The 18690-nt window shown below is 34.9% G+C and overlaps 1 protein-coding gene across 3 annotated transcripts in view; it reads left to right on the forward strand.

Annotated features, from left to right (window-relative positions):
- LOC144548924 (putative disease resistance protein RGA1) overlaps window positions 1-18487 on the forward strand; it is a 49371-nt gene extending 30884 nt beyond the window's left edge. Inside the window, exon 2 of one of the 3 annotated variants that reach the window (XR_013509501.1) lies at window positions 18304-18486. Coding sequence is in view for 2 of the 3 variants with exons in the window: in XM_078297648.1 (XP_078153774.1) it covers window positions 17965-18228 (264 nt within the window). In the remaining variant the exon portion in view is untranslated. Of the gene's footprint in view, window positions 1-17964 lie in introns of all 3 variants that reach the window. The other 2 variants (XM_078297648.1, XM_078297649.1) reach the window with 2 other exon arrangements.
- Window positions 18488-18690: the final 203 nt, after the last annotated feature.

Consider the following 18690-nt stretch of genomic DNA (forward strand, 5'->3'; position numbering starts at 1 on the left):
ATTTTATTTTTAATATATTTGGTGAAAGATGCCTCAGATCATTTATAATTTTCTAATTAATCTAAATTATTTGTTTGACGAAGGGGGGCTTTATTTTTTGATAAAACGAAGGTGGCTTTATTATTAAGAGATATGGTCAAAGATGCCTAAGATCATTTATAATTTTCTGATTTAAATTAATTGTTTGACTTTCTATACATTTTTGCTAGTTGCGGTTGAAGTGTCTTTTTCATTGATCTCATGGCCAGCTGGCTTTAATATATACATTAACAGAGTCAACTGGGTTCCCTTGTGTGAAGATAAGATAATGATACAAGTTATCAAGGTACGTACAAGTACAACTTCTAACCTGTATTCAAATTCAATCAAATAGGAAGAGAGGTGACCTTACCAGACTACAGTAACTTTGCTTATGTAACCAATTAATTCATTGGACCAGCTGAAACATTAACTTTGCTGATGTAGCCCATTTTATCCCTGCATCTTGTCTGTCAGTTCTTACAGCCGGCGTTGTGCGAATCGATCTTTGAAGATGGGGGAATTTGTCATATACGTACACTTTTAGTTAAGGAAATGGATTACTTGTCATTGACAATGTTTATCTTAAAAAAATTATAATAATTTTTTAAATTAATTTAAAATAAACCTAAACACTAAATATATCGGTATATATTAAAACAAATCACATGTAATTTGTAACGGCCATGTTTATCACCCTTTCACTTTTTTTGACAAACCTTTTAATTTACTCTTTTACAGTATGACAAATAGGCACCAATGAGGGTTTATGGAAACACTACTGAGACTGGTATTTGATTTTAATACACGTGCTAGTACTGACCGGGAGCAATGTCGCAGGGGCGGATTCAGGATTTTCGCCAGGGAGAGACAAAAAAATAACGAATCGGATTTAAATAGCTTATCGGATTTAAACCCATTAACTAATTGAGTACTCGATAAAAAAATAATGTTTTGACTTATTTTTTCAACACCTTGACTTATAATTTCTGATCCTATAACTTATAATTAATATTAGCAATCATAATTCAAGAAATTTATTTTGATTTTAATACTAAATTTAACCCGAATTACAACTCAAACACCCAAAGGGGGGCAAAAAAATTTCCAGAGAGGAGCAGAGTCGATCGGTACCAATAAATCACTACTAAAACTCGAAATCCAGGAGGGGGCGACTGACCCCCCCTGTACTACAGTAGATCCGCCCCTGAATGGTCGGGCTTCATTGTAACATACTTCTCTACTACAATCACTTCCAAATGTATACCTCTTATATATTTTCTCTAAATTCGATTGCAATAAAGCACAAGATGGTTATAATTTCATAATAAAAATAATTGGTTAAATTGACATAAATGGTCAAAGTATCCCCAATTTTGGTCACCTGCAGAGAAGCTTTCCTACTTGGAAATGTCAGATCTAGAACAACAATTCCAAGAGGGAGAAATATTTAAAAAGCTTTCTTTGACTCAGAACCAAATGGGTATCAGGCTCAGATGGATTTACATTTCTATTTTATTAAGTATTCTCATGGAATTTAGTTAAACATGATTCAATGATGTTGTGTCAAGGGTTTCATCAACAAACTCTAGATTTACACAAGTTAAACAAGTCTATTATCTGTCTCATACCAAAAGAATAAGATGTACAAGTGATAAATAAGTTTAGGCCAATAAGCTTAGTAAATTGTAGTTTTAAATTGTTCTCTAAGACACTATTAGATTAGAAATAGTGATGCATAGACTTATTGACGAAAGTTAATTTGCTTTCTTTAAAGGTAGACATATATTTTAGATAATGTTCTAATTAGCTAAGAAATTATACACTTTAGTAAACAACAACAACAAACTAGCAAATTAATGACATTATCAAAATTACCTTTAGATTATGAACAAGTAGTGATTACCTTTAGATTGTCCAACTCGCCTAGCATTTCGGTCCCGGATGCTTGACTACTTTGTCAAACTCCCGGAGAAATAAGAGGTTGATGCTCGGATGGCTGTGTAATTTGGTTCAACAACCTTGATTCCAGCTCAACCATCTGTTGGGTGTACTCCATTGTAATCTCCTAGCGTACCTGCTCCAACCTTGATTCCATCTCGTCTTTGTTAACTTTGGCACGAGGTCTTCTTCGGGGTTTTGGTCTATTGAATTCCTCCTTCCAGCTCCTGTAGGCACCTCTGCCCCTAACTCGACCCGTGTGTTCTGGATTCGGGAGCGCTAAGGACGAGGAATCTTCTTGTCTTGCGACAGTCCGGGCACCCGAATTGACCTCCTCGTCTACCTCCAACTGTTAATTAAAAAATTAGTTATAACAAAAGACTAAGTAATGTACACAGAGTTATAATTTTGTTTGAATGACACAAAGTTATAACAAAAGACTCTTACCATTTTATGAGCAACGGGTAGCACGTCTTTTGGGAGTACTATCTTCCCGTCAGCGGTTACCTCGGATCTTCCCATGAGCCAATCTTGGCCCCTAGGATTTTGGATCTTAACCACGGGTGAGTCAGAATCTTTGTTTTGCGAAAGAACTTTTGCCCATTCTTCCGACTTACCCTCGTAACCATCTGACCCTAATCTGTGCGGGTACTTGTTCATTTTGGCGATATATAGCAATTTATACAAAAAAATCATGTACACTAATTTATACAAAAATTATACAAATTCATATTGAGCATTAATTACAAAAGTTAAATTCATATGTAAACTAAAAATTTCTATTAAGGACTGTAAGAGATGGATATATGAAGCACCTTCAAAATCAGATGAAGAGTCAAATGAAGAGTCGGACGATCTCGTCCGACTCTTCATCGACTCCTCATCTGGCTCTGATCCTTCATCCGACTCTTCATGGACGCCTCATCCGGCTCTGATCCTTCATCCGACTCTTCATCTGGCTATGAAATTATCCTCCAAAAACACTTTAGCGCACAAATCAGACCAATTAATTGGGGAAATTAAGCAATTCGCATGGGAATTCGAGATGTAGGTTATCAATTATATCGGATTGCTCATCTTGATAGATTTGCGATCTGAAATAATTGATAAACCTAAATCTCCACCCATTAATTGTTAACTGTGAGAGGGAGAGTATAAATTGATCAAAACGGCGCTTGAAGGAGAAGGCCTTTTATAATAAACAAAACCCTAAAATAACCTTTCAACACAGCTCTTTAATAAACGTTTGTGTAGCTCTCTCAAGGATTTCTACACTGTTATTTAAACAAACATCCATGTACAATTTCGACCTTTCTACACGGCATTTTATTAAACGTCCGTGTAGCTCTCACCGGCTTTCTACACCATTATTTAAACAAACGTCCGTGTACAATTCCTACATTTCTTCACGGTTCATTAATTATATATCCGTGTAGCTCTCTCAAGGCTTTCTACACAGTTATTTAAACAATAAGCCATGTACATTTCCTAATAAAAGTCCATGTAGCTCTCTCACGGCTTTCTACACTGATTCTATAATAAATATCCGTGTAGAGATACCACAGATATTTCAGGCACCCAAAAAATTACAATTTCTACACGGTTTTTATATAAAATTGCCAAATCCGTGTATAATGTGCAGTGTAGAATGACCATTGTTCAACCCGAAAGGTATACACAGAGTTTCAGTACAATGATTAATTGTACCTTTTAAAACCTTGAGTTACTCTCAATTAAGACTGCAAGTGCACAGCCCTGTTCGTATAGTAAAATCAGGTATCGATCCACAGGGACGGTTCTTTTCTAAACTCTTACTCGACTTAGTTAGGTACTAGAAGTGTAAAAGGTTGGGTTTGGTTTGTTTATATTTCCTAATTTCAAGTGACGATTCAATTAACAGTAAATGAAAGCAATTAAAGGTTTTGGTTTTGAACAATGATAAAAGGCGTTCCCAGGGTTTCAGGTTTCATCCCAAACTTTGCCCTCTCTGGACCTGTCATGCGACTCGCATCATCTCTGATGCGGGTCGCTTGGCCCTCGAGCTGAGCTGACATGTGTTCGTATCTAAGTTGATTTCTTGAGCGAGACTTCAACCTGTAGCTCTCACCTACTGGTATCTAACCTAAATTGATTGTCTGGTTTGCTAGAGGTATCCACAACCTTTCGATAATGGAAAGTTCACCTCTCGGCTACTATTGATCTTAGATCTACCTTAAATACTCAATCACAATTGCAAGAAACATTAAGGTCAAAGTACTAGAAGAGATGCTATAGACATCTAACAGTAGACAATCAAGAATCAATCAAGCAATCAAAATCAAGCAATCAAATGAATACTCAAACAAAGAATCACACAAGTTCAAACTTAGATCAAAACAACATGCAATTCAAAGACAAAGTTTAGAGACTACATCCTAACCCTAGGAACTAAAGATCTACTCAAACATGGTAAAAGAAAGCATAAAAGAGGGAGAGAATAGGCAGATCATGATGAAGCTCGAAGATCCAAGGTGGATTGGAGAGGATCTTGCAATCTTCTCTTCTTCTCCAAGCAATCTCCACTCTCTCTCTTCTCTCTTGATCTCTACTCTCTAAGTGATCTGGAATGTGAGAGGGAAAAAAAACCTGGTTCTGGCACAGGACCTGCTTTTATAGGCAACGGGTCTGACTTGGGGCTTATCGGGTTCAATTTGAATTGGGCGGCAACTTGTGACGCGACTCGCTTCAGGTGGATGCGACTCGCATCATCTAGTCTTCAAGTGAGGAGTGAGGGTCGCATCGCAGGTCGCTTTGGGCTTTGATGCGACCCGCATCATGGGTGATGCGACTCGCATCAAATCTTCCTGAAGTCTGCCATTTGCCTGATTTTGCCCGATTTCGCCTGATTCCTGCAAAGTAAGAACCAAAACATAGCAGTACCACATTATATGGATATTCAATGTAAAAGGCACTATCTGTTGGTTCAAAACATATATTTTTGTATGAAAACAAGTCGAAATAATAGGTCTAATAAGGTGATATCAACCATTTCTGTAGTAGTGAAATGAGAGAAATGACTTACAAAAAATAGATAGAGATGCATTATAACAGGAAGACACGAATCGATGACATGGGCAGATATTATGTTTCTTATATCACACACATATCATACAACAAAACAAATATGATTATTGGAGCATTCATGTACATCCGTTTGAAAGAAGGTTGTTCCTCATTTGTTTAATTAAACTAATACAATATTTATGTTTTCTTCTGTCATTTAGTCAATATTTTATATTATCAATTTGTCATTAATTACTAAAAAAAAATTAATTGATAAACAATTTCACCACTCTATTATTCTTCAGTTTTAAAAAACAATTTTGTGACGATCTTTTGAAAGAGTAAATCCACTATCTTCCATATTTTTTTTCACATATCTAACAACCTTTCTCACACTCCCATCAACCAACTTAAAAAATAATTGTGTCGCAATCTTTTGAAACAGTAAATTCTATATTTTTTTCACATATCTATCAAGCTTGCTGTCAATCTTATCCAACCAACTTAAAAAAATAATTTTGTGGCGATTTTTTGAAAGAGTAAATCCACCAACTTTCTGATCACACGTTAATGACAAAGTTGACCTTAATTATCTCGATCTTTTGTGGCATGTCTAGATTGTAGTTCCACTTTTTTTATTAATGCCCTCATTAAAAAATAACAAATCTGATTTTCAAATTTTCGAAAAATGTCCTGACCACCCCATAGTGAGGCGGTATGTCTAAAAAAAATATCACATATATTATTAGTCACATGAATAACATTCTAATTAAAAAAATTAAAAATATAACAAAGAAAATCCTAAAATTGAAACATCATACATATACATGAATAATGTCGAAGAAGAAGTATGGTAATGAACAAAAATAAATAAAAAATTAGAAATGAAAAACATAATCAAAAACTTCAACTCAAGTTTTGATGCTCTTCTCTTTGTTTTTTGTAACTCTTAAATTCGAAAATGACATAGTCGTCACTAACGCATGCATCTTCTCGCGAGATTTCTAAAAAGTGGTTATTTATTGAAATTAGACACTCGAGCGCCGTTTTATTTCCGTTTGAAATTTCACTGTCATTTTTCCGCTTTTAGTTGAAGATATCGTCTCTCTTGCCATACCTCTTGTCCTAGCCTCACCTGTTACGAGAGATATATTAGATAAGTACATGCACAACCTACATGTGCTATAGAACTGAGAGAAATGACTAACAAAAAATAGATAGAGATGCACTATAACATAAAGACACAGATTGATTATGTGGAAATTTTTTTTTTCTTATCACACACGGATCATATAATAAAAACCGTATAATTGTTGAGCATTCATATTTGCAATATATGCCGTATACAAAATTATGATACAAATTGAAGTTTGATAGGTTGTCTAAAGAATGCCTTGAAAAAAAATATGGAAGGTCATTTAAACGGACGTCAAATTAATGGTCATTAGATATGTCGTTAAATTATGTTTAAATTTTGCAACATATCAAAGGTTGATAACATGAGATAATACAACTGATCCTTCTATTTACTATTTCATAAGATATTAGGTATAACATTGGGAGAAAAAAAATTGGTTTTTTTTTTAAAGCTTGGCAATGGCTACCAAGATGAGGAAAAAAAAAATGCAATGAGCTTTATTTTCAGTAACAAAATTAAGATCAAAGTAATTAGCAACAAAACGTTATTGTTCAGGATAAGAATTGTAGTATTTTTGGTAACGGATGTAATAAGTTGATAGTGACTTGAATGGAACAAATAAAAAGTTCAGTGACAATAGAGAGACAAATTAAAGTTGATAGTGACTTGAATGGAACAAATAAAAAGTTCAGTGACAATAGATAGACAAATTAAAGTTGAGTGACTAATCTGTGACAAATGACAAAGTTTAGTGACCTCGAGCGAAATTTATCCTAAAAAGAAGGTGATTTTATTTTTAATATATTTGGTGAAAGATGCCTCAGATCATTTATAATTTTCTAATTAATCTAAATTATTTGTTTGACGAAGGGGGGCTTTATTTTTTGATAAAACGAAGGTGGCTTTATTATTAAGAGATATGGTCAAAGATGCCTAAGATCATTTATAATTTTCTGATTTAAATTAATTGTTTGACTTTCTATACATTTTTGCTAGTTGCGGTTGAAGTGTCTTTTTCATTGATCTCATGGCCAGCTGGCTTTAATATATACATTAACAGAGTCAACTGGTTTCCCTTGTGTGAAGATAAGATAATGATACAAGTTATCAAGGTACGTACAACTTCTAACCTGTATTCAAATTCAATCAAATAGGAAGAGAGGTGACCTTCCCAGACTACAGTAACATAGCTGATGTAACCAATTAATTCATTGGACCGGCTGAAACATTAACTTTGCTGATGTAGCCCATTTTAACCCTGCATCTTGTCTGTCAGTTCTTACAGCCGGCGTTGTGCGAATCGATCTTTGAAGATGGGGGAATTTGTTATATACACTTTTAGTTAAGGAAATGGATTACTTGTCATTGACAATGTTTATCTTAAAAAAATTGTAATAATTTTTTTAATTAATTTAAAATAAACCTAAACACTAAATATATCGGTATATATTAAACCAAATCACATGTAATTTGTAACAGCCATGTTTATCACCCTTTCACTTTTTTTGACAAACCTTTTAATTTACTCTTTTACAGTATGACAAATAGGCACCAATGAGGGTTTATGGAAACACTACTGAGACTGGTATTTGGTATTGGTTTTAATACACGTGCTAGTACTGACCGGAAGCAATGGTAGGGCTTCATTGTAACATACTTCTCTACTACAATCACTTCCAAATGTATACCTCTTATTTTCTCTAAATTCGATTGCAATAAAGCACAAGATGGTTATAATTTCATAATAAAAAAAAATTGGTTAAATTTGACATAATTGGTCAAAGTATCCCCAATTTTGGTCACCTCCAGAGAAGCTTTCGTACTTGGAAAGGTCAGATCTAGAACAACCATTCCAAGAGGGGGAAATATTTAAAAAGCTTTGTTTGACTCAGAACCAAATGGGTATCAGGCTCAGATGGATTTACATTTCTATTTTATTAAGTATTCTCATGGAATTTAGTTAAACATGATCTAATGATGTAGTGTCAAGGGTTTCATCAACAAACTCTAGATTTACACAAGTTAAACAAGTCTATTATCTGTCTCATACTAAAGAACAAGATGCACAAGTGATAAGTAACTTTAGGCCAATAAGCTTAGTAAATTGTAGTTTTAAATTGTTCTCTGAGATACTAATAGATTACAAGTAGTGATGCATAGACTTACTGATGAAAATCAATTTGCTTTCTTTAAAGGTATATATATTTTAGATAATATTCTGATTAGCCAAGAAATTATTCACTTTAGTAAACAACAACAACAACCTAGGGTGATAGTTAAGTTTGATTTCAAAAAAGCATATGATAAAGTACATCGGTCATATTTGGAGATGTTAGAGCATAGGGGATTTTGGTGAAATTTGGATACAATTTGATTCAGGGTTGGTTGGTTAGTTCCCAATCTTGCTTAAGTATTAATGCAAAATTAGCACAATATTTCTACTGTAAGAAGGGGTTAGACAATGGGATCTCTTATCCTCTTTATGGTTCATTTTGGCTGCTGATACCTTAAGTAGGATTTTTACAGAAGGGAGGAGAGCACATATTATCCATGGGCTAGGTCCACCTTGTGTATAAGGGGATTCCATTACCATCTCTATGCAGATAATATTATTCTTAGAGACAGATGTAGCTAATGTGAAAATTGCCTGGTGGGTCATGATGACTTTTGTAGCCCTCTGGTATTAAAATGAATTTTAGTAAAACTGAGTTGTTTTTTTAAAAATAGTGAAGATGGACAAGATTTAGCTTCATTTGTAGATTGGCCAAAATTCCAATTAAAAAACCTAGGTTTTCCTCTTCAAAATTCTAATCTTAAGAGGAAATACTGGGACTTCTTAGTGGAGAATAAAATAGAACAAGGACTGCAAAATTAGAAAAGACAAATGTTATCCATTGTGGGAGACTTACTCCCATTAATTCAGTGTTATCTTCTTTACCTTTATACACATTGTCAATCTACAAGATTCCAACTTACATTTTAAAGTAGATAGATAGAGTCAGGTGTAAATTCTTGTGGCAAGGTACTAATAAAAGTAGGAAAAATACTCTTTAGTAAATTGACAACTAGCTTGTCCAGCTAAAGATTTTGGAGGAATTAGAAATTTTAGATCTTAAGCATATGAACTTAGCTTTATTAGTGAAATGGTGGTAGAAATTTTAAGATAACACATATCACAGCTTGTGGAAAACCATATATATATAGTAAACTCCATGAGACCTTCTCCATTCTGGAAGGAGATACTTAAGTTAGATCAGCTTGGCAAATATAGTGTTGATCATTATCAACTTGGCTTTCAATCTCAACTTATTTTTTGGGAAGACAATTGGGAGCAACATTGTAAACTGGCTGCTCAATTCCGAATTCTTTTTTAACTATATATGCAGAAATAAGGATACCACTTTGAGGGAAGTAGTTAATACACAAAAGGGGCAGTCACATTTAGAAGACATTTAGATGGGGTATTATTGCAAGAATGGACTACAATCCTTCACAAGATTAGTAGTATTTCTTTCACCCATGAACATGACAAAATAGATTGGAAATGGGAATATTATATATGGAGTTTTTAAGTAAAATCTTTGTATAAGTTTGTCTACTTTAGAGGAATAGCTACTCACAAACCTATGATGTTGTGGCACCTACGAATTACTTACAAAATCAGGTTTGGTTTTGGATGAGACTAAGCCAATTAATTTCATTACAAACAATGGAATTCCATTAATGATATCATAGATTTTCTTGCACATTGTCTGTAGAACAAAATAAAGCCTTCTTGATTGTGTTTAGTGCTCTTAGTTGGGTTTGAAGGAAAATGAGAAATGAATTGTGTTTTGAAACCCACTTCGAAAAAACTTTTAGATCAATCATATTTTTAACTTTTTTCTTTGGTCACTTATAGGGCAGGGACTATTAAGAGGAGGACCAGAGAGCTCATTACTGACTGGTTGACAAAAGAAATAGAAACAGTTCCTCTACAGTCTGGGACCCAAGGGACAGATGGTGATTTAATTACAAGGGCCCCCCTGAAGAAGAAGGATCCTCTAACTAAGGGAGAATTTACATAAGTTGCATGGTATTTAGGTGTAATTGAACTGTGTTTGTTTTATTTAATTAGTTTGATGAATTGCTATGTTAGCTTTTGTGAACTGTGAAACTATAGATGAGCCAACTATAGGCTGTGGAATGCTGTGGAATGCTGTGGGTATATTCCTCAAGCTGATTAAATTAATTGACACATAAATAATTGAGAAACTCTGTATATATCGAAGCAAGCTGGGTATATCCAAAATTATTTTTCTGCAAGTGGCGCATAATTGACTTGACCTTATAGAATTTTTTTAATTCCCGATCGAGATGTCTATTTATTTTAAATTAATCTTAGATTTTCGCCACTAGACAATCAAGCCGGTCAAAAAAAAATTAAAATTAAAATTTCAAGATCTTCCAACCGTGACCAATTAATTGAACTTCAAATTAACGTATAACAGATCTAAATTGAAGTTTAAGTACAGTATATGTTAATGATATTCTTATATTAATTGCTATTCATTAATTGCATCAGTAGTCATTATTGTGAATAACATTGTACCCGGATCATGTACGAGACACTGCCTTTAAACGTATCTCGACTAGGACCCGCTACAAATGGGGCCTGACTAGGACCCGTCATAGAATGCTCGAGGCCCTGACCCTGGATCAACTGCAACAATGGTCTGGTGTTCTGTTTAGAGTTCTGCCTAGGTTTTGTCTGGGATTGGCTACCACATATAACTTTAGGAACTTAAAAGGAGTAGTCATATTCATTGTCATTTGGACATATAACTTCCAACTGGTATCGTCTTGTACCAGAAGCTGTTGGAACCAAGTTTGATTGCCTTGGCCAATATTGATCCTTGCGGTAATTACCAATTCATAATTATCGTGGTCAATACCAAGTTACTGGTACACTTCGCTATTTATATCTCTAAAATCTGAACCTAAGCGGATATTGAACATTTTATGAGGTTGGGTACTGTAATAAACCCCATTTGGTCCTTGCAATACTTCACCACCACAATAACAAGCAATTCCAATCATAGTTGGTTGAAATAAAGAACAAACCTAACAATTAAAAAATTTACACAAAATTAAAAATACTGCCAAAAATAAATTTTAAAAAAATGTCCTAAGTGTAAAAAAATCACAAGTTGCTATTCTTCATATTGCTCTCTCACCTGCTCTTTCCCTCTCTGCCTTGCTGCCTTTCTAGAATGAATTTGGAGGTAAAATTTCCACTTGTTATAGCAGCAACCAATGGGTGCGCGTCCCCATTCTGTGCACTGAATTGGTGCGCAGACTCAGTCCGCGCACCTATTGGAATCCATGCGCGCCCCTCAGTCCATGTGAGTGGTAGGAAACGAGATATGGCCAATGGGGTGGTAATCATTTAATTTTGATTTATTAGGGTGGTAACAAAAAAATTTCGGCCAAAGTACTCTTTCTATTTCTGTACATCTTATTTTAATAATTTCTATTGATAAAAAATTCCCACTTTCATGCTTTTACCCTGCTTTGGTACATTTTTGTTGTGATTATGTTTTATAGATGAATTGCTGGATATCTAATTCTATCATAACAATTTAATTAATTTATTATAACAGAAGTGATTGTATTTTATTTTCCCATAATGCCCATATTTCATCTGATGGATCAAAAGCAATGTACTGGAGCAATTATCAAAAAATAAAATTATTGTAGATAAATAATAAGGAAATTGTAATTTTCTTTTTGTATCTTGATTTTTGTAAAACAAACTCTAATATTAAAGTTGTTGGTTTGAATGAGTTACCGATCATCTGTTTTGTGTAATGTACAATTAATTATATATTCATGGTCCCTTACAGCGTGGATCATTGAGCGTGACCCCATGTGTTAAGTCATTGATTGGCTCTTATAGCTTAGGTAGGGTCGGTGCATTAATATTGTTTGGGCACATGTAGTGTTTGCTTGGGTTTCAATCTAATAAAAAATAGTTTTTGATTCATTATTAGTTTTTAACAGATGTTTTGGGTTTTGTGAGAAACCTTTCCAATTCAAAAAATTTCTCTCTTCTTAAAGTTGGATTCAAAATTTCTATCAAGAATCAGATTCAAATAAGTTATCAAATTCAAACTCATTAATTAATCAGTTTCAAATCAATTAACTAAATAAGTACTAGATAAATAACAACAAAAGTAGTCACTTACATAATAAAAAATAATAAAATAGTCTCTCACATAATAAAAAAAATAACAAATAATATTATTTTATATATTGAAAACAACAAAAATGATAAGAGGGACAAAATTAATAAAAATAACAAATTCGTCAAGACCTATTAAATAAAAGTTACATTTTGAAAAAATAATAAAAAATGAACCATAATTCCTTTCATCGCAAGTTTTCAGTCCAACATGACTGTATATGAGATTTTTGCTTATGTGAATATTTGTTAGTTTGAAAAAATAAGAAATTTAAACTGAAATTTAAAGATGTAACTGCCAACTACGTACTAATCTACTATGTTGTTTTCAAAAATAATGTCTATATAACAATGATATAATGGAAACAACCATCCGATATTAAATTAAAATATCACACGGCCCAGTGGTATTTTAAATTAAGTATTTTTAGAGTGACAAGTGGAGAAATCACATTGGTATGGTCCGTCACATTTTCAAAACTAATTGACAAGTGGAGAAATCACATTTTCAAAACTAATTGAAGCAATACATCATTTAGTGACAGTGTGGTGGGTCACTGACGCTTTCACCTTGCCTTTACCAAATACCAATTACTTGTTTATAATTGCAGAGATTGTAACTCTGTAAATGCCACATAGCATCCGTCATTCTAAAATAATGCAGTAGACTTGAGATTTTGAAGTCAAGCTGTAGACTAGTGCATGCGCTTCTATATATTCACCTTTTACACAACTAGATTCAATCTATTACTGCATTCAATCTCTATTCAATCTATCAAGCAATCTCTGTTTCCGACTCTCTCTAATCTCTTGCCGTATTAGAGTTACACGTCGAGATCTCTGTTCCTCATCTCAGCCATCTGCTCGATCTGTTGCCATCTGGTACACGTATCTCTTTCCAAAATCTCTAATTCTCATCTCTTTTGCTATCTTATTCTCAATCTGTTTCCTATAACTTAGTGACTTAGCTAAAAACGCAAACATAACTCAATTCAAACAAATTAAAACGCAGATGCAAATGTATGTGTAGTTGCTGCTGTCCCATTCCCTTTTTTTCCATAAAAAACCTCCCATTTCATTCATTTGGTATCAAATCAATCATTGTCCTCAAAAAAAAAAAAATCAAATCAAATCAATCAATATCTTGCTTTTACATGTCAGGCATGAATAATTAATTTCTTTCTTTTACCTTGCTTTGGTAAATTTTTCTGGTGATTATGCTTTTACCTTGCTTATACCTTACTGGATATCTAATTTTGTCATTACAATTTAATTGATTTATTACTAAACATAACACAAGTGATTAGGGGTGTTCAATCGGTCCGGTTTACTCGGTTTTTAATCGAACCAAATTAGTTTGACCAAACGGTTAAGTTTTTTATGTTTAATGGTTCAGTTCGGTTTGCCTTTTTATGACCCAATTATAACTTTGGTTTAGTTCAGTTTAATTTGAAATTTTTCCATGTGTTTCAAATTTCAATCTAATAAAACATTCTAATAAAAACAAATGTGAATTTCAGACTAGGGTCACTGACTAGTGTGCTCTTATCACCTGCAGGGATTGTAACTCTGTGAATGCCACATAGCATCTGTTATTCTACAATAATGCAAAAGTCTTGAGATGTTGTAGTCAAGATCTAGATTAGTGCGTTCAATCCAGCTAGCTCTGTTACTGCATTCAATCTCTGTTCATCTTCTCTCTTTTACAATCTCTGTTTCGGATCCTCTCTAATCTCTTGCTTATTAACCAACCAATCTTTGCCTTTTGCTATTTTCATTCTCAATCACCAATTTAGTACGTGTTTACAAAAGAAAGAAAAAAAAAATTGCTACTAGTTATTTGTGATTCCCAAGCAGCACTAGCAAGGAAAAAACAAAACTCAAAAAAAAAAAAAAAATTATAGGAAAAAATTAAGCGGTCACAGTAAAAGAAAGAAGAAACTTCAAGATGCCTCTTTCAACCATTGCAAGACTGGCAGGTACCATTGCTGAGTGGGCGGGGTCTGCTGTTATTGGGGAACTCATCAGCACGGGTTTTTCATACTTGGGTAACCGTAAGCTGCCAGCCAACGGTGTAGCCGAGCTAAAGAGGATAGAAACAGCTCTTCCCCAAATCAAAGATGCCATGAGCATTGCCGAAGCTCTCAAGATGAAGGACCCGAGTTTTTGCCAATGGGTCGAGAAGTTTAGGCTGGCTGTTGAAGCATCCGAAGACATGCTTGATGAGTTGGAGTACAAAAAGCTAGAGGATATGGTGAAAGGCCGAGATGAGGCGGGTGGATCCGCTTCTAGTTCAAAGAAGAGAAAATCATATAGAATCAATGATGATACTTTGGAGAGGTTGAAGGAGGTTGTAAAAATGTTGGATCAGGCTGCTAACGGTGTGGAGCATCTCCTTCAAGCTGCCAATCAGTTTGGTATTCAGAATCTTTCTGATTCACGACAAGAAGCCAGTAGAGTTTTTAGCCGTGAAACTACTTCATTTTTAGTTGAAAGAGAGTTGTTTGGCCGAGAAGTTGAGAAGCACAAGATAATTGATTGGCTAAAGCGGCCAACTGATGCTCGCCTCTCTTCATTTGGTATTGTCGGGGTGGGTGGATTAGGAAAGACCACCCTTGTACAATATGCATATCAAGAGATGCGCGGGTCGAATCATTTCGACAAAACAATTTGGGTTTGTGTTTCTACTAACTTCAGTGTTGAAGATATAACGAGAAAAATACTTGGTGAACTAGGTGAAAATAATTGTAATAACAAACCACTAAATGCACTTCAAGAGACCTTAAAAGAAAATATACATTTAAAGAAAATTCTTCTCGTTTTAGATGATATATGGGATGATGAGAAAAGGAGTGACTGGGACCAAATGTTTGCTCCTTTGAGGTCTATAAATGAAGGTAGTAAAATCATATTTACTACTAGAATGAAATCAGTGGCAGACTTGCTTGCAAGTGTGATAAGTACAGAGCATGAATCTCTATCATTACAGGGCTTAAGAGAGCAAGAGTTGCGATTGCTCTTTCAGAGTTATGCATTTCATGGTTTTAACCTTGACAATCATAGAAATTTGCAAGGAATTGGAGACCAAATACTAAAAATGCTCCGAGGTAGTCCGTTAGCAGCAAAGGTGATCGGATGCTTGCTGAATACAAGTATGGACCACCAGTATTGGACAAGAGTTTTGAATCAGGGGTCTCTATTTAACTTAGAGAAAGCAAAGGATGTGGTGGAGGTTTTGAAATTGAGCTACTACCATTTACCAGCAAATTTGCAGGTATGCTTTAGATTTTGTAGCATATTTCCTCAAGATCATCAGTTTGATAAAGATGACTTGATCAAAATGTGGATCTGCTCTGGATTCGTCCAGCAACCATCAAGTCAAGAAGAAAGGCCAGAAGATATTGGAGAAGATTACTTCAATCTTCTTTTGAGAAAGTCATTCTTTGAACCTAATGATGGGAGATATGTTATGCATGATCTGGTGCATGAGTTGGCCCAAAACATTTCCTTCGGAGAATGTTGTAGAATAGAACCTAATGATAAATCAATTACCATTCCTAGCACTGTACGACATGTTTACATACATGAATGTGAAATGGAAAAGATCTCCCATCTTGACAATTTACGCAGCTTGGTTGTGACCACTTATCCTTGGAATACATATTCATTTGTTCTTCCAAAAAATTTAATTAAGAAAAGTTTACGTTTATTGAAAATATGTGGATCCGGATATGGAAACAGAGACGGTGAAATGCCCAAAGAGATAAGATGTTTGGCACACCTTCGCTATCTATCCGTGGATGGACCTCATTATGTCACTGATGAAACGTTCAAGTACTTTCTCCTTGATTCAGTTTACAAACTTTATCATTTGCAAGTACTAGAAATTTCAGGAGATAAAGAGGTTGCGATCAATTCAGCAATTGAAACAACTGGAGTGACCAATCTACTTAGGTTGCGTTATATGAGGCTTCCAAAGGAGATAATGCAAACCATTCATGGAGTCCACAAGCTGACATCTCTCCAAGAGTTAACCTTTTTTGTTGGACAAGAGAGTGGTCAACGTATAAATGAACTGGGCACACTAAAAAACCTCCGACATATGATTATTGAAAACATTGAGAATATAGGGGATCATACTGAAGCTAAGAGTGCCAACTTATTAGGGAAGAATAATCTTATGTCGCTCTCCTTGAAATGGAACTCAGAGAGCAATCCTATTCACTCTGAGAAAATAATTGATTACCTCCAACCCCCTCCCAGTCTCATGGAATTGACAATTAACAATTATAATGGCCAAAGATCTCCTAATTGGATGGAGGATTCACGACCTTTAAACCTATTATCCCTTAAATTACATAATTGTCCTTTTTGGAAAAACCAATTATTTTCTGGGAAAATACCATGTTTGGAAATTCTTGATATACGAGATTGTCAAAATCTGGACAAGTTACCTAATATGCCACTTTCTCTGACTGAATTTCGAATTAGGAATGTGGGCTTGACTTCTCTTCCAGATTTGTACCAAAATTCTGGTAATAACACTCCTGCACCGTTATCCCTAAAATCATCACTAAGAGTAGTGAAGATAGAAGGGTGCCCCAAGTTGATATCCTTGCATGGATTTTTTAAGCAAGACAATCTAGATTTGCAAGCTATTGAGGAATTAACCATCAACGGCTGTAATAGATTGGTACACCTGCCAACTCATGGGTTTGGGAAGTTAACGTCCTTAAAATACTTAGAGTTAACATATAACCCAAATCTAGTGGCGATGGGTTTTCAGGGCCATCTCCTACCAACAAAACTCCAACGACTTTACATGGGAAAATGTGGTGAACTTGATTTACCAATACTTGAGGCATCATATGGTATCACTACTCTCACTCAGCTGAAATTACAAAATGCAAATATTATATCCATTGCTGCTGCACAAAACTCATTTAGAGCTCTTAAAAGCTTGGATATTGTGAATTGTCCAGCTCTTAAAAGCTTGGGTGCATTTGGGAAATTTATATCGCTACAGAAATTAGAAATAAGAGATTGCCCAATGCTATTGGCAGATAATAACCAGAGCACCCTCCTTCCCATGGCACTCAAATACCTTTCAATAGAAAACTGCGGCGAACTTGATGAGCCACTGCTGGAATCAGCATCAAGCCTTCATGCTCTCACTGATCTTTTGATTTTTAATTGTGCAAATATTTCTCGGATTCCCTCCTCAGAAAATGCATTCAGATCTCTCAATTATCTACATATATCAGGATGCAAGAAGCTCGTTGAACATTCATCTAGGGAACAAGCACATGGTACTGACCGAGGAAGTAACTTGGCTTCTTTAAAAATCAAGAGGCTTGACATTGATGACCTCTCTCTCCTTCTCATCGAACCACTAAGAAGCCTCAGCTTTGTAAGCTTCCTAACTGTTTCCAGATGCTCATGGATGGAGGCATTGCTGGAACAATGGCTTCTGCAAAACAGTAGTACCCTCAAGTTGTTGTCTCTCGACTATGTCCGAAATCTCAATACATTGCCTGCTACAATGGTGAGGCTAACTGTGCTTGAAAGGCTGACAATCTTTCAGGCTAATTTGCTGGAAGAGCTTCCGGATTTACCTGCTTCTCTAAGGAATTTATTTATCGGTGGGGCTAATTTGCTAGAGGAGCTTCCAGAGTTACCTGCTTCTCTATGGGATTTAAATATCGATGGTGCAAGCTCTCTGAAGTCATTGCCTGCTACAATAGCGAGACTCACTGCCCTAGAAAACCTACGAATTTCAAGAGCTAATTTGCTTGAGGAGGTCCCGGAGTTACCTGCCTCTCTGAAAATAAGGGAAATTGTAGGCCGTGGTGGCCGAGTGCTCTGAAACATAAGGACATCCTACTTTTATAACAGATCCCCAACTCATGTTGAAAAAAAAACGATCTAGAAATCAAGAAAGTTGATTTGCTGGAGGAGCTCCTGGGGTTACCTGTTTCTCTAAAAATAAGTCCATTAAAGGCCGTGGTGGCAGGTGGCTTCTCTGAACCACTCTGCTTTCATAACAGAAATCAATCAGATACATGGAGTAGGATAATGCTTCATAACTTGCCAACCATATATTAATAAGGTATTTTCTTGTTCAAATTTATTGAATAAATTAAATGCTATTGCAATGGATTTTTATTTTTTATTTTTTATCAGTAAGATATTCTTATCTGTGACTCTTCTTGTTTCAAACTTCAAAAAACTTTGTTGGTTATTTCTACTGTTGACTCATTCCTGCACAGACAAGGCCCACAAGGCAAAGAACGAACTACAGTACCTTCCTTGCAGGTATATATATATC

The sequence above is a fragment of the Carex rostrata genome, chromosome 34, assembly GCF_964058835.1.
Source record: "Carex rostrata chromosome 34, lpCarRost1.2, whole genome shotgun sequence".
NCBI lineage: Eukaryota > Viridiplantae > Streptophyta > Magnoliopsida > Poales > Cyperaceae > Carex > Carex rostrata.